At 36.8% G+C, this 16,847-nt stretch overlaps 1 protein-coding gene across 1 annotated transcript in view; it reads right to left on the bottom strand.

Moving 5' to 3' along the window:
* Nucleotides 1-16,847, bottom strand: part of fgf22 (fibroblast growth factor 22) — a 46,656-nt gene extending 29,809 nt beyond the window's left edge. The window contains exon 1 of the mRNA XM_056448067.1: nucleotides 15,960-16,847. Within this exon, the coding sequence (XP_056304042.1) occupies nucleotides 15,960-16,284 (325 nt within the window). The 5' untranslated portion in view covers nucleotides 16,285-16,847. The remainder of the gene's footprint in view (nucleotides 1-15,959) is intronic.

The raw sequence follows: 16,847 nt of genomic DNA, 5'->3' as shown, positions 1-16,847 counted from the left end.
AGACTGGAGAACTTCAAGTACAGCAGTTTATATGCTCAATAAAAACGTCTTTTTATTTAAAATGTTTTGACTTATCATTCAGTAAACATGTATAAAAGTCCTTAAATATTTACATATTTACTTCAAAGTGTTAGTTCAGCCAAAATTGTTAATTCTGTTATTCCCTTTTGTTCATCCTCTAAACAAAAATTAAGAAATTTTGAATTAAATACAGTATGAGAGCTCACTCATCCTCCATAGACAGCAATGGCCCGAGATGTTTAAAGTCCAGAAAAGGAACCAAAAACGTTGTCAAAACATCACATGATTTCAATGGTTCAACTGTAATCATATGAAGCTCTAAAAACACTTTTGTGCACTCATGATTTTCAGTGGTGATTGACAATAATAACTCAGTAGATGCATTAGGACATAATTGCAATTTGTAATTTATTGATGTTTCCATGAAGTTTTCTTTTTTGTCCACCATATTTGAAAAAGAAAACCAAGTTTATAAATTAAAAATGAAGGTTTGTATTTATTTATCAAGTTCCAATACAAATCAGTTTCAGTTATTAGTCGAAATGTACATATTGGTACATTCCTTATATATGCAATACAATGCAATATATTATATATATCAATAAAATAAAAAATTATATTTACACTTTTAAAAAAATTTTTTGAAACATTTTGCCAAGACAGGGGTGGCACGGTGGCTCAGTGGTTAGCAGAGTCTGGGCCAGCTTGTTTGGAGTTTGCATGTTTTTCCCATGTTCGGTGGCGGCAACTATTTTCAATTAAAAGGCCCAAAGCTCTGCCCAAAAAGTCGCTAAATGTCACTAGATTACGTCATATGTCCATTTGCATATTACTGACATCATCACATCCAACTGTTTCTGTTTGTTTAATAGCCTATGGTTAATAAAGAGGTATTTATATTTGCACAACGCTTTACATGTGCATGTCAATTTAACTAAATTTATTGCTGTTAGAATACAGTATATCAGTATAGATGTGTAGTGAATTTGTAGTAATCTCTCAGAAATAATATACTCAGACAGGTTCCGAAACTGTCACAAAAAAAAAAAAAAAAAAAAAAAAAAAAAAATATATATATATATATATATATATATATAATATATATATATATATATATATATATATATATATATATATATATATATGTAAAAGAAAAGAATAAACAGTCAAATTAAATTGTTAAATAATTGCTAAATAAGTCCGCAGAGGGGTATTCTGCTCTCAGGTTGCAGGCTGAGACTTCTGTATGAGAACTGGGCCACCTGTGAGTGCTCTGAGGCGGGGAAGGGGCCAGCGGTATCACCCACAGCTCGTTGAGAAGAGTAGGAACGGTAGAGTATGGACACATGAGAGTCTATAAAAATCTCCATTAGCACCAAAAAAAGTCACCAGATTTGTCGCTAGTCGCTTTATTGAAAAATTGTTGCTAAGGGGGTCTGGAAAGTCACTAAGTTGGCAACACTGCCCATGTTTGCGTGGGTTTCCTCCGGGTGCTCCAGTTTCCCCCACAGTCCAAAAACATGCAGTTAGGTGATTTGAATAGACTAAATTGTCCATAGAGTGTGTGTGAATGAGTGTGTATTCATTCATTCATTTTCTTTTCGACCTTGTTCTTTATTAATCTGGGGTCACCACAGGGGAATGAACCGCCAACTTATCCAGCATATGTTTTACGCAGCGGATGCCCTTCCATCTGCAACCCATCACTGGGAAACATCCATACACACTCATTCACACATACACTATGGACAATTTAGCTTACCCAATTCACCTATACCACATGTCTTTGTGGGGGAAACCGGAGCACCCAAAGAAAACACACTCCAACACGGGGAGAACACGCAAAGTCCATACAGAAGTGCCAAGTGACCCAGCCGAGGCTCGAAACGGCGACCTTCTTGCTGTGAGGCGATCGTGCTACCCACTGCGCCACCATGATGCCCATAACAAGAAATTTGATTAGCATTAAAGATGCATTCTTTATAAAATCTTCACGTAAATGGAAGTTGTATCACTGTTAGTTTGCACTGCTCTGGTGATTGCAAACCAGTAGCCAGACATTCAAAAAGGTAAATTCCTAGTACATGTGTGTCTGAACCCTGAGGATGGTTCCCTTGCTAGCATTTTTCCTTGGAATAATCTAGCAGACAATCACCCACCCACAAACAATTTATGCACGCCGAAGGGCAGTGGCTCTGTGGTGAGGACTGTGAAGGCCCTAGAGGTTAACGAAGACATGGTCTGATGTGTCTGGTCTTATGAGGCACATAAAGGCGTGAGGTGGCAAGGAAAGAAAGCAGACCCTATAAATGGGCTTTTCTTTAATCAAGGAGAGGGTGTGCAGCAGTGCCTCCAAATCATGCATCACTTCCTCTGCCAGAAAGTGGGTAGACATCAATGGCTGGTACTTACAAGCAGATTCAAGCGGTACTTTGTGACTCAAGGCTTCTGTTGTTTTCTGCACCCAGCGCTATCAAAAGGCACAGGATTAAGGCTGAGGTCATTGTTGAAATCTGGCTAATTGCATCAAATTGCAGGAGAGAAGAAACGTCTGCCTGCCAAAATGCAGATGCAGTCTGAAAACAGGCTTGAGGAAGAGAGCATACTGTACTTCATCGATGAAAATAAATGTAAAGCTATATATATATATATATATATATATCCCCTTAATGTATTTATAAGTAATAATTTAATAGTAATACACTTAAAAATGTTTGACTAATATGGTAGGGTTGAATGCTAAACAAGCAGTATTCCACTGTATTTTATAGATGTGCATAGTCATTTGAGTTCTGAATGAGCCAAATAGGCTCAACAAACCTGTTTACTCTAGTAAAAGCCACTTTATATGTTGAAGTACAATTTTTGTTTCCATGTATTTAAAAAATAAAACTGCCACTTTTCTAATTAAATGGCATACATATAAATATATATACATATATATTTTTAACTAATTCACATTTTTCACGAACTGAATCATAATATTAAAATAGAACACTTGATGTTTCTATCTCTGTCATTGACTCTGACAGTTGAGTACATTCACTGTGGTTCTGTCACTGTGTTTAATACTTACTGTGCATGACGGTGGTATAGATAATGCCACATGCACTGTAATGTGTTCTATATTGGTAGTTCATTTTGAGATAAAAATAGTAAAAGGTTCGTTCAGAGTTACATTTTCGCTGGAGGAAACAGCTGGGATTATGAGGTGAGTATTGAAGAAACAGTAGATTGGAAACCAGATTGCAATGGGGTACAAGTGATAAAAGTGTATCTATAGCAAAGAACTGTCGGAGAGGAGCAGAATTCTGCCACCGTCTTCTTATCAAATTTAAAGGGGACTGAGACGATAAGTTGGCATACAGTTTATGAGCTAATCGGAAAAGTTTTAGGGGGGCTGAGTAGCAATATAGGCTTAAAAATAGGCCTAGCGACGCCCATGGCTCTGGTTGAACTTGAACTCCAGAACCTGCGTACTGTAAGTCTAGTGGCTTACTTTTTACTATCATAGAACAATAATCTAGAACACAAATCAATTATATTATCAGTTCTCATTAGACAAAGTACCTAACCTAAAAATAGCAGTGGAGTTACAAAGGTTGTGGCAACAGAAGAGATGGTTGTACTTGAAGCAGGGCAGACTGAGCGTAGACAAGGAGTTCCACTTGGTCAGTCTGAAGCAGGATGTTTTCCATGGCTGGAGCTCACTGTGTGTTTCAAAGCACTGAAATGAGACGGACTGAACAGGAAGCTGACAGGCAGCACAAAGGGGCCATCAGCTTCTTGTCAGATCTGTCAAATCACTCAGCTAGTGAGAGAGGCCTTGACCTTAACACTATCCTCCATGGGGGATTTCTGGCCCTTGTCCACTCAACCTTGGTCTGGAACTTTCTGATCAGAGCTCACCTGAAACTTTGCAACTGAATTGAGCGGTGATGACATCTTTCCATCTTTCCAGGTTTCAAAGAGCTCTAACATCAGATCTGTTAGTGCCCATTAATATCAGTATGTAACAAAAGTGACATTATTTCTTGCAAATAAATATAGAACAAGCACTATTTCCATTCCAAACATTTTGACACTTTCTGGTCTTTGTGAAATGTTCCAGCAGGACACCTTGATGTCAAAATAACATTAAAAAAAAAACGTCAAAAATCGGTTTGATCACGTTGGTGTCAAAAACATTGGTGTCAAAAAATGGGCCTGTAATCAACTTTTGATGTGCGTTTTGACACCAATGCTAGATGTCAATTTGATGTACATTTATGTCATTCAAGGTAGTTTGCATGAATTATAGGGATACAAAAGTGTCATTTTGGAATTTGGCATCAAAGCTTTCAGATGAATAAAACGTTTTTAATATTATAATACTTATTATGTTGTTGTTATTGTGGTCTAAAGGGCATCAAGACATTGGACATTCTGTCAAAAAGAAGTCAAAGTTTTGACATCAAATTGATTTGCATTTTTGATGTGTGTTTTAGTCGTTTTAACTTCAAGACGCCCACTTGGATTTTAATTGTTAATACAATGAACTGCTGAGACAGCTGTGTGATCTTGAAACAACTGACTGAATACATTCATGAAACATAACCTCAAGACCAGTTGGTTAAAAAAGGTCTCATTTTATTTTTGCAGATTGCACTTGATTTAATATTCGCATCGATGGATTTGATCTTCAGTGTTTGGACTCTTAGGAGTGATTTTTAAACCACACTGAACTGAGCTAAACTGAGCTGAACTTAAACACTGAAAACTGAACTACACTGTTTGAATTTACTATGATCTTCTATGTGAAGCTGCTTTGACACAATCTACATTGTAAAAGCGCTATACAAATAAAGGTGAATTAAATTGAATAATATTCAGTTTACTGAAAGAAATGCTAACATTTTAAATAATCAATTACTTTTACATATAAAACGGAATATGGAAATTTTATAAAAACGATCTGACAAGAAGATTAAGGCCCCATTAGTTAATTTTACAAAAAAAATATATATATAATGATTTACAATCTAGGAAAATTGATATCTTTACTATAGACGCACTAATATGGAAGTTTTGGCTGATAATTCACCCATAATTCTCAGCAGACACACAACGTTACAAGACGTTAATATTAGGTTTGATTTAGGTCGTGGAACCAAAATCCAACGTCTGATAGACGTCATAGTGGTAACGTCCACACAATGTCAAGCTGTAACATCATTAGATGTTGATATTTGGTTGATTTTAGATTGGGGGTTGGACATTGATGTCAGCCTATTGGGTTATGTCCTGTGCCTGCTGGGTACCTATTACCGATATATCGGCAGATTAATCTTTATGCATTTTATTGAGCCTGGTTAGAAAACTTTGCAAACAAAAACATAGATTTTATATCAAAACTGAATGAAATAATTAAACTGCAAGGATGCATCTAAATCATGGGTCTCAAACTCAATTCCTGGAGGGCTGCAACTCTGCACAGTTTTGCTCCAAATCTTATCAAACACAGCTGATCCAACTAATTAAGGTGTTCAAGACTACTAGAGACTATTAAGCAGGTGTGATTTGGATGTGGTTGGAGCTAAAATCTGCAGAGCCATGGCCCTCCAGGAATTGAGTTTGAGACCACTGATCTAGATCTTTCTGTTCCTAAATTCATTTACAAATTGCAACCCTGAAGTGAATCAACTGATGCAAATGATCCATTAGGTATTGGTCAATAATTTACTTTCCTATCTAGAAGTTTAAAATCACACGTGAAACAAAAAAGTGGTTTTAGAATATTTGAAAAGTAATCATGAAATGTTTGGGGTTTTTTTTTCCTGTAAGGGTGCTGTATTAAATTTCGAAAACACTAATAATGAGAATTTGCAATTCAGTTAGACAGTCAAACACTGATTCAGTAACTGGCTCTGATAATCTCTTTAGTGAATCAATAACATACAAAGAACCAGTTCTTAAGAAATGAGCAGAGCATTATTTTACAGAGCCCATTTATAAAATCTAGCCTGCTCCTAATCAGACATAAAAGAAGAATAAAAACTTAAATATACAGTGTGATCTGCTGTGTGTAGACCTGCAGATGAAGGATCGCTAAACTGACAGACAGCACACATCCTGAGCATGTTGATTCAGCTAATTGGCGACACAGGAAACTAAACAGATCTTGAGGAGTGTGTGGGAAAATCTGCTGTTTTTGTAACGCATTTCTAAATCCCAATTGTGGTAATAGGGCAAGACAAAAAGAAAAATGCGTCGGGAAATTGAGATAATGAATACGTTTTGACAGCTTTGTAATGTTGGTGGTAGCATAGTGGCTGCAGATGTAATTTGGTTGCTAAAAAAGAATAAAAAGTTTGGTGGAAGGTACTATGAAACAGAAAAAGCTAACTGTGAGGTGCAGTAAATCAGTATTATCCCTTTAATGTGTGCTAAAAAAATGATTCAAGACAAATCAAATCATAACCGCTATATAACTTATCAGTTTCAACAATCAACAAGTGCCTAAGTGAGCAATCACACACACATTATGTTTACACCATAGAGCAATTCCTATGTGTGCTTATGACTCACTGTGCTGATAGACTCAATGACAATGCCCTTATGTCATTTCAGGACAGCACATTTCACCACATTATAATTACTTTACATCTTTAGGTGGCAAGATAAAGCTGTTGAAACACTATGTTGTTGGCCTTCACAAGCTATGTTTCATCCACCTATTTTACACACATTTTGGATTATCGCATAAAAAATAACTACTAGATTCGCATACGTTTTAAAAATGTGCATAAAAACGTTTGTGCACAACTAGTTAGGATAAACCTTTGATTCGATGGGAAAACTGCACATAAACTAAGATGGAAGCACCTTTACCGAATAAATTCCAGTATCCACATTAAAAATGTCATTTGGTTTTGTTTTAAGAGATAAAAATTGGTGCGATTCACAAAGATAATTTATAAATATGTACTGTAAGAGTTTTGCATTTAAGTTAGATTTTATTTTCATACTATTTTTTGATACTTGATTTTATTTATTTGTAATAGCTATGGGGCAATGCAGTGGCTCAGTAGGTAGTGCTGTCGCCTCACAGCAAGAAGGTCGCTGGTTCGAGCCTCAGCTGAGTCAGTTGGTGTTGCTGTGTGGAGTTTGCATGTTCTTCCTGCGTTCACGTGGGTTTCCGGTGCTCCGGTTTTCCCCACAGTCCAAAGACAAGCCATACAGGTGAATTGGGAAGGCTAAATTTTCCGTAGTGTATGAGAGTGAGTGAATGTGTATAGATGTTTCCCAGAGATGGGTTGCGGCTGGAAGGGCATCCGCTGCGTAAAACATATGCTGGATAAGTTGGCGGTTCATTCCGCTGTGGCGACCCCAGATTAATAAAGGGACTAAGCTGAAAAGAAAATGAATGAATGAACATAATAGCTATTGATTTTAATAAGCTGAACTGTTTGCTAATTTATTTGCTGCTAATGTATACTATTTATTATTTTATAATAATAGTAAAACATATTACTGACCGTTTAACTGTTTATTTACAAAGGGGGGGGGGGGTGTTGTGGTGGGCATATCCCTTATTTTCACATCCCAATTTTAACAAGTATGGCCTAGTTTGATTTTTATATCTTTTGTCTATTAAAGCGCCATCTACAGGTACTTCCCTAAACAGCCACAAGTCCGTTTTCTCAACCACAGAATGGTTGCATATTAATTCTGAAACTGCGTGTTATTTTTTGCTAATTATTATTCAGTACGTTTTTCAGTGATTGTTGTTAGTTTTAGTTTTTCATTTATTGTGGACTTTTAATTTCATTTTAGTTAACAAAAAAGTTGTAGTTTTAGTTTAAAAACTAAAACTTCTTTCCTAAAAGTTTCTTTCCTCTGCTGAACACAAAAGAAGATATTTTGAAGAAATGATATAGTATTTTCTTCCTTCATGATCAGTTAGGGCTGCACAATATATATTTTCAGCATGGATATCACACTGTGCGCATCTGCAATAGTCACATCGCAGTACGTGTGATGGGATTAAAATTAACTAATCACAGTTCAGTACACATTGATGATTTGTTGAGTGATTTTATTTTTTACTCATGTGTTTTAAGTCTGTGACTGTAACATTTTAAGCAAATTTTAACCATTTGGGAACTAGAAATTATTAAGTTTGCTGCATTAACAAAGATTAATTGAGATTAATTATTTTTCAAATGAAGAACATACAGTGTTATTTTAGATTTGATAATTGAATTTCTTTACCTCAGTATTGTCATGTTCCACCAAAAAGCACTGTTTATGTAGTTTTTTTCTGCTCCTAATTTTTTTAAATTACTTTTTCATATATTTTTTGGATATTTTATGCTGATGCACTCCCCTTAAAAATCATCCCAATCCATGTAAAATTGCGAATTCTTCCCAAACAGTTACTTAAGTCATATTGTGAACTTAATTTCATATTGCAAAATATATTGCAGAAATACAAAATATCGCACTGTCAGTTTCTTCCAATATCGTGCAGCCCTAATGTCAATGCAACCAGCATTCTTCAAAATGTCTTCCTTTTTGTTCAACAGAAGAAAGAAATTTAGATTTAAAATAGGTTTAAAATCACATGAGGGAGTGTAACTAATGAAGTCATTTTTATTTTTTCAGTGAACCATCCCAACTATTCTCTCATTTGTGTGCTGTTAATTTTTTTAAATAATTCTTCTCAAGTCATAAGTGTAAAATAACCATTCAAAAATCATTTTAATACGCTTTCATTCTAAGAAACATTTCTCATTATTGTTAAAGTCGATCATTTTAGCTCAGACGCAAGCGAGTATTAATTCCGGTAGCAATGTACACAAAATAAACCATGCTACCATGGTGATATGAATGTTTGCTTAATGCTGTTGTCATGTTGTTTTATATACGCAAATCGTTTTATAACTACAGTATGATTATGCCAGCAGCTTATTGTGGAACACATTTCCAAATATGAGAACAACACTGTGTCATTCACAAATCATAAGACTTTATAAATCAAAAGCTGCAGAATCCACTGCCCATTGTAGCACTTAATCATTTAAAATATCTCATTTAGAAAGAAGTTTAATGTTTTTTTCCCTCATAGCCTCACACAGATGAAGGATGGGCCTGTTTTTAGTGACTCAGATCCATTTTATTGCTATTTTTTACAACTCAGTCAGCTGTATAAGAATGTAAAGAGGTGCACTGGGTGCGTCACATTCTTATCATGACATATTTTATAGGGAGTTTCCTTAGATTTCTGCTCTGATTAGAAAGGCACTATTTGATTCACACTGAAATATTGATGTATCATCATAAAATAAGGAATGGATAAGGAGGAGTATCAAATAGGTCATGAACGCATGAAGTGAAGCACAACATAAATACAGTAAACTTCCAATGAAGCCCTAGTGCGAGACTTACAGCAGATGCCAGTATCCCAGACTAAGAGAAATCTGTTTAATAAGCCTGTGTTTCGACTGATATTTATCCCTAAATGACAGTTTTATACCACAATATAATGTGACAGGTGAAAAATGTGTAAATCTTAAAATGTCATAAATGCATGCAGGGGAATCCCACAGTAGTCGCTCACAGTCTCCAAGATACACGGTCTGAGTTAACCTATGCTTGAAGGTGAATGGCTTTAATCAAAAGGTCAATTCAGAGCGACTTCAGTCTCAAGAGGGTGCTCCAATTCGTTGCTGCCTAGTGCCTGAACCCAGTCACAATGAGGCCGAGTCTGTCTGTCTGTTTAATTTCGCCTTGGAGCCAAGAGAGGTGGACTGTGTTGGCTTTGGCAGATGCTAGTCAGCATATGGTACAGCATGATTTAGGCAAGCTGTGGGTTCCCAACTGATCTAATTAATACTTGTTTTACATCCCTCACAAAAAGTTATAATAATAATAACAGTGCTAATGACTTCTCATTCAGGAAGAAATGGCCTCGGGTCATTTTTCTACAAACATTACTGTTTGGCTAGCGAAGATGAGAGAAGCTGAGCAATACCTTCTGAACCGTGAGACTGCCTGTCAGTAATAGCACCACTGGGTATATAGAGTGTCCAACATTTGAATGTAAATATATATTGCATTAGTTGAGTCATCACAAGGCTAGGCAGCGTTTTATGATGTTATCGTTGGCTGTTTTTGCGATGTCTTAAGAGATCACTGGATCCAAACTGACACACTGACGCCGTAAGAAAGTTTATGTGTGTTTCTAAAGTTTGATTTTAGTCAGGTTAAAGAAATAATTCGTCACTTTAAAATGTCAAATCATCCCAGCTGCATTAATGTGAAGTAGCACTACTAGACCTGAATAATGTGATTATAGCTTGGCTTTGTTTAGCATGTGTAAATGTTAATTAAAGGCGCAAAAATGCATGAATGCATGAGCGCATGAAGGGCACTAGACAACATCACTACAAAACAACACCAGGCTTCATAGTACAGTTAGTAAATTACAATAACTCTGTCTGAACTGCATCTGCGAATTGACTGATGATGTAATTCTTTGTGCGCAAACAAAGTGCACAGATGTATTCATTCACAAAGTTTGATAGGGAAGTAGGAGAGCCTATTGTAATGTTCTGACAGAACATTTTGATTGGACAAACTTGTTTTTGCTTAGAATATTACTATACATATAAATACATTTGCACAACTTAATTTAATGATTGCTATCAGGATAAGAAGAGACTTCCTAGCACCATAACAAAAAAATCAACACTTTATTTTGATGGTCCATTTGAGTATTAGTAGACTGTGTGCTTAATATCTGTTGATACTGATCCTTCAACAGACATTTAACTGACTATATGAAACTTGTACATGTCAATTTAAACTAATCCTAACCCCAACCTAACTTATAATATAATGAGAATTATTTGGCATGTAGATGCAATATAACTTAAATTTAACAATCGGACCATCAAAATAAAGTGTGTCCAAAAAATCTATTCAGTTAAGTTTCATCTTAAGACAATCACCTATTGCGCCTTTATAGTAAAATAAAATTGCTAATCAGACTACAAGTGACTTTCATGTTTAGTGCATGAGAAATAAAGGTAATATGCGATAAGCATTCAGTATTATAGTAAATAGATATACCTAGTGAAATATTCAAGCAAAAAAGTATAGTATGCATCAACAACAGTTTCCATACAAATCACTGTGAAAATAAGAAGCTTTCTGACAGACAATTAAGCAAATTCAACTGACCTGATCTTGATGAACAAGTTAATCTTTCAGACTCATGTAAAATACAAAGTTATTTACATTTATATTTAACGACTAGCTATAACATAAATTATTTGACAAGCAGGACTACCTATTCGGTAAGGTACTGTATGTGTTTTTAGCCATTGTAAGTTACGATTTGCACTCTCCGATAGTACAATGCTGATTCAGCCAGTCACCAAAGGCTTTTTACACAGCTTCATTTCATCCATTCATGACATCAAAACTAATTTTTCAAAAAAAAAGGTTTAAAACGTTACGCCGTTTTAGAGCTCTGGCAGTGTTTCCTTTTCTCTCCAGAGCCAAAAACACCTGGCAAGACCTGGATTTCAAGCATTTTCTCACTACAGTATACGCTGGACCACTGTCTATCGGAAGGATTAAAAAGGCAGGATTTGTAGGATTTTCTTTTTTTCCTGGCACCAAAATCTCCAAGAGGCCCCCACAGGTTAAATATAAGCAACATTCCCGGACTTTCCATAAGAGTCTGGAATCACCTAGCACCCATGTGCCCTTAGCACTTAAACTGTCACAGACCAGGAGCTTCACTTTTACACTTATGAAAGGTCCTTAGTAGAGTACATGCCCTGCTGTACTCTCAAATACAAGTGTATAATGCTGCTAAATACTTATTTTCCATCCACCTACTTATTGGATAAAAAATGTTTAATGGAAACACCAAGATCTGCATAAAAATGTGAAAATTTACTTAAAAAGTGAGTAGGATAAATTTTTATCCGATTTTTAAAAATGTGCATAAACTACAGTGGAAACACATTTACAGAATAAATTACAAATTTAATAAAGTCATGTGACTTATTCTTAATAGGAACAATTTATAAAGTGCAAAGTCAATCCGCTTGCATGTCGGAACTGTGTACAATGGGGCGGCATCAATGGACAAACCAGTAGCCTGACCACATTTTAAAATATCTGATAGCTGTTTTGATCATTCTAAAATTCTCTTGCCAAATTCCATCATCAAAGTAGTTCGGCATTATACTCTCACAGAGCTGTCTTGAGGGGTCTTCCGGCTCCAAATATCATTGCACATTCACTGCACCTTCATGGGGCGCAAAAGTACTTAAAAAAAAAAAAAAATAGGTGGCTGCTCTTACCACAGAAAATTCTATTTTTTGTGTTATTTTCCACCTGTTTATCTGGAAGTGACAATTTTGTTCTCTTTGATTCTTGGGAAAGTTTAATTCACATATTTGGAAGGAAACATAGCAACTGTCTCATCTAATTTTTATACTTTTGAAGGACTGAATTCAGTAAGCAAATGAAATTTGTAACTCTTCAGATATGACATTGGGAATTTATTTTCACTTCCAATGATTCTACAAGGGTTTATATGCCACCATTCAGTTGTGCACAATCTCTCCTCTGTGGCCTTTAAGCGTCCATGAACTGACAGTCTCTCTTTTTGAAATATGTTTTAAATAATTCCACAATATATTCAGAACGGGTGGATGATTTTCTTCCCGTGACTTGGGTCCAAGCTCAACACACCTATGAAATCACGGCAAGGGAAACTGTAACATCTAAGGCAAGATGCAGAAAAGCGGGGGGAAACTTGGTAAACATGACACAACTCTTGTAAATACAGCTGAAATGGAAGAAGAAGGGCTAGAGAAAAAGGGAGAAGGAGGGAAAGGCCTGGCAAACTGCAAAGTGGCCATATTTTAGCAAAAGTGACTTTTCTGATTATGCCTGTCGCATGACTTTATTTCCTTAAACGCAGTGTTGTTGCCTGGCCATAAGTCAAGCATTTGATGTCCTCAACCACATACGCCCTAGACTTCAACAGTGTTATTTTTAAAGCCAAATGTTAAGGGGGAAAAAAAGAGCTAAGCTGGTTTTGTCAGCCAGCAATATTTTAGAAGCACCTGCAACACAAAAAGTGTAAAAGAAAACAACCTTGGCTAAATCCTTTAAAGGAATAGACAGAAAATATTAAGTTATATATCCGGTTTCACACTCACCAACCCACCTTAGTTATCAAGTAGTGTTTGTTGGTTGTCAGTGTCTTTTCCAACTCAAAATATCTTACTAGTAGTTAAATTTATTATCTACAATGCTGTTTGTTACTCGCCAGTAAACATTTGTTAGGAAATTACATGGGTGTTTCCCAGTGATAGGTTGCAGCTGGAAGGGCATCTGCTGCGTAAAACATATTCTGGATAAGTTGGCAGTTCATTCCACTGTGGCGACCCCAGATTAATAAAATGACTAAGCCGAATAGAAAATGAATGAATGAATGAGATTCCATAAACAAAATAAATTAGATGTGCAACTGAAGGCCTTTATTCAATTAGCATCTGAATCTCACACTAGAGCAAGTGGTATAGTGCAAGAGGTTCTTTAAGGTTTGTCCAGTTTACTTGTAGGCCCCAGCTGTATAGATGCTGAAAGTACACCATTATGTGTGCAAAATGCATCTTGATTAATGGAAGACGCAACCAACAAATAAACTGTAAATATTTCATACAGTGAATGATTTGTCACTAACCCAATTTAGAGGGTTTGTTAAATCATGAAATTAACTGAAATTAAGATTTTTTTTCTTGCTTTTCTTTAACATACTTCTGTATCTGTATAACATTTACTAGAAAATGTACTGGGATTGTGTGTGTTTATTTATTATTATTAGTTTGTGTAGTGCCAACAGCAAATAAGAACAGTCAGGGTATCAGGCACTACTACCACACTTCTTTTTCACTCACCCCTATCTGCGAAAGTATAGTTAAATAAGCTTGTCTAGTTTGCATTAGGTGGCTAAACGATCTGAATCTTACTGAAGCTGATTGACTTCAATCTACTTTCCTGAAACTTCAAAGTGATGCGCTATATTCAGCACCTGGATGAAAGCAAGTTTCAGGAAATGGAGTCAAAGAAAGACTAGTTTGTGACCGGTTAAGCACTGAAATTAAATGCACAATTATAAAAGCCATTTCCTACATGTCTGAGTGCTAAGTGTCCAAACTCGGTACTATCCAAATTTATTCTGGCAGCACATTAGCCAATTTAGAGGCTTCCAAAAAGGGAAGAAAAAAACATTCTCACCAGCATAATCTGTGAATTAAATGTAATTAAAAGCCTTAAAAGTGCACATACTAGAGCATGCACTTTTTAAGGGAATAATATCCCATCCATCCTATTACATCTCAGTCTTCAGTCTGAGTTCACTGGGATTGATACAATATTTTCCTACCTCAATTAGCCAAAGGCCCGTTGACTAATTCCAACTGTTTTTGCACCTGAGAGTTTGGGAGCGGGAGTTGGAAAAAGTGAGAGGGGGAGGCTGTTTGGGCAACACTGTAGTGTTGACGGACACTGAGGGCTATGCAGAGGACAAGGTGGACAGCAGCAAAGAAACATCAACAATGCAAAACTCAGTTCTCATTCTGAACAAGCTAAATGGAGTCATAATATGATGTTATGAATCTCATTTTTTGTGAAAATAAGAAATTTCTCTGAAAGTAAAGACAACTTTTAGAAATTCTGTGAAGGCAGCAAGGATACCTTTCCGAGAAGGGGACCCTCTTTACCAAAAAGGAGCTCAATTCAGGCGCAGGAAATGAGAGGATGGTAAGTAAATGTTCAAGCAAATTGCTTCAGAGGACTGTACAATTTCACCCAGCTGTACGATGCACAAGCATCTAAGCTGATTTGAGAAAGCCGTGGAGAGCAGAACTTGTAAACAAATGTCATGCAACAGTTCAGATCTGCACAGTGGCAGAGCAGTTAAAGCATCTTGCCTGGAAAGAAATCTGACTCAATCACTCTTTTGCAACTACACATGCCTGCACCACAGCCAGGGTCAACCCACCATGATCTTCATGACCCACACCACTTAAATCTCAAATTCAAATGAATGAACAGCCACTTCTGAACCGTGACAAAGGATGACAGAGTAAAACTCCAGCTGGAAAAGTGTAACGATAATGGAACTGGGAGGTAGGGTAGACATGATTTGTTAGGAGCTTGGGATAACTTTGATGACAGGCACATCTGGTTCATTTATCTTAGGTTTTCTAGAGACCAGCTGCACCTGTTATTTTTATAATAAAAAAGCACACAAGTTTTTTTGTGTCACATTGTACAGAATTTAAAACTCTAAAACAAAATGCTATTATTAATACATGTTGAACTGGCATGTGAATTTGACAGTGCATTTAATTTCAAACTATGGTAATGATGTAGTTGCGTTAAAGTGTAACATTATTCCTCTCCTGTGCAACCAATCCCTGATTCTTTTTTCACCTCTGAGTTAAAAACAGGTAACTGATCCACAGAAATGGTCACATTGAAGGATATATGGTCACAATTTGGTCACAATAATGAGAAGTCCTAAGTACCACAAATAAGTCATCTTGTTGGATATAAAAAGGCAATTTTAGGAAATTTGCAAATAAGAAATTTAAAGTTTCAATTCTGAGATTTTGTGAGCAAATATTTAACAGTTAAGGGCCTTCACCTTCCAAATATATTATTTATTTATTTTCAAATCCTACCTAGCAACACCTTTGTACATACTTGTAGTATAAAGTCTGACCGTACAAGCAGAGAACTAAAAGAGCCATAAAACACAAATGATAAGAAAGTCAATGAAAGATCATAAAGACCAATTGAGCCCCACTCCCTTACTGTAGTGACACATGAATGGAGACAAACACTGTGTATCTACTTACTGTCAGCATAATTTTTCCGACGTGTGCCATCAACCTTGCCCGTCTTGTCAATGCAGAGAAAGAACTTATTGGCAGAATAGAGGCGTCGCAGGCGGACGTCACCCTCGAGGTGGTTATAGCTGCGTGTGTGCCGCTCCAGAGTCCATGAGCAGTTTGTCCCTTGTGCCAGTGCCTGAAGGGGGTCATGCCCCAGTGCAGGTGGGCAACCTCCAAGAGCAGAGCAAGCCAGAAAGAGCAGGGACAGGCATACCAGGGTAGCAGGATAAGAAGGGGGGGCTGAGCCAGCGAAGTGGAGACCAGCGGTAGTAGGTGTCCATTTGCACATGATGGGTCAGACTCCCAAGGTGCACCTTGCACAAGCAGTTGGCATGATGCTGGTGTTCACAGGGCTCTCTGCCTCACGCAGATCCCGTTAGCAGGAGCATTGGAATATAAGGTTAAAAATCCTTGAAAAACAAAGTGACCAACTTCAATTTCAAGTGTTTCTCTTTGGTCTTGTAACCAGCTGCTAGTCTTGCTCTTCAAAACGATGAATGGAAATGATGCAGTTCCATCCCGAAGAAAATTCTTGATGTTGTTAGATTGTCCTGGTATGTCCAGGTCCCTCAGTCCAACCTGAATGAGCTAAGTTAGCCTGTGTCCTGTGTGATGGCAGCACCTTGCAGGGATCTCTCTTCTAAGCCAGGGGCAGAGCAAGGTGAAATGTGAGGCTGCCTGACCCGTGCCAGTGAATAAGCTGAGCCGAATAAGTGTGTGAGAAAAAGTTTTAAAGAGACTACAGAGAGAAAGAGAGGCAGAGGATAAGATAGAGGTGGCAGTGAGAGTCTGACGGACTGAACAAGGCAGTTAAGCTGTAAATGGGTGTCTTTCTCTCTCACTCTCTGCGCC

Source organism: Danio aesculapii, chromosome 22, assembly GCF_903798145.1.
Source record: "Danio aesculapii chromosome 22, fDanAes4.1, whole genome shotgun sequence".
NCBI classification, from domain to species: Eukaryota; Metazoa; Chordata; class Actinopteri; order Cypriniformes; family Danionidae; genus Danio; species Danio aesculapii.
Note: the sequence above shows the minus strand (reverse complement) of the source record. Positions and strands in the feature narration are given on the sequence as shown.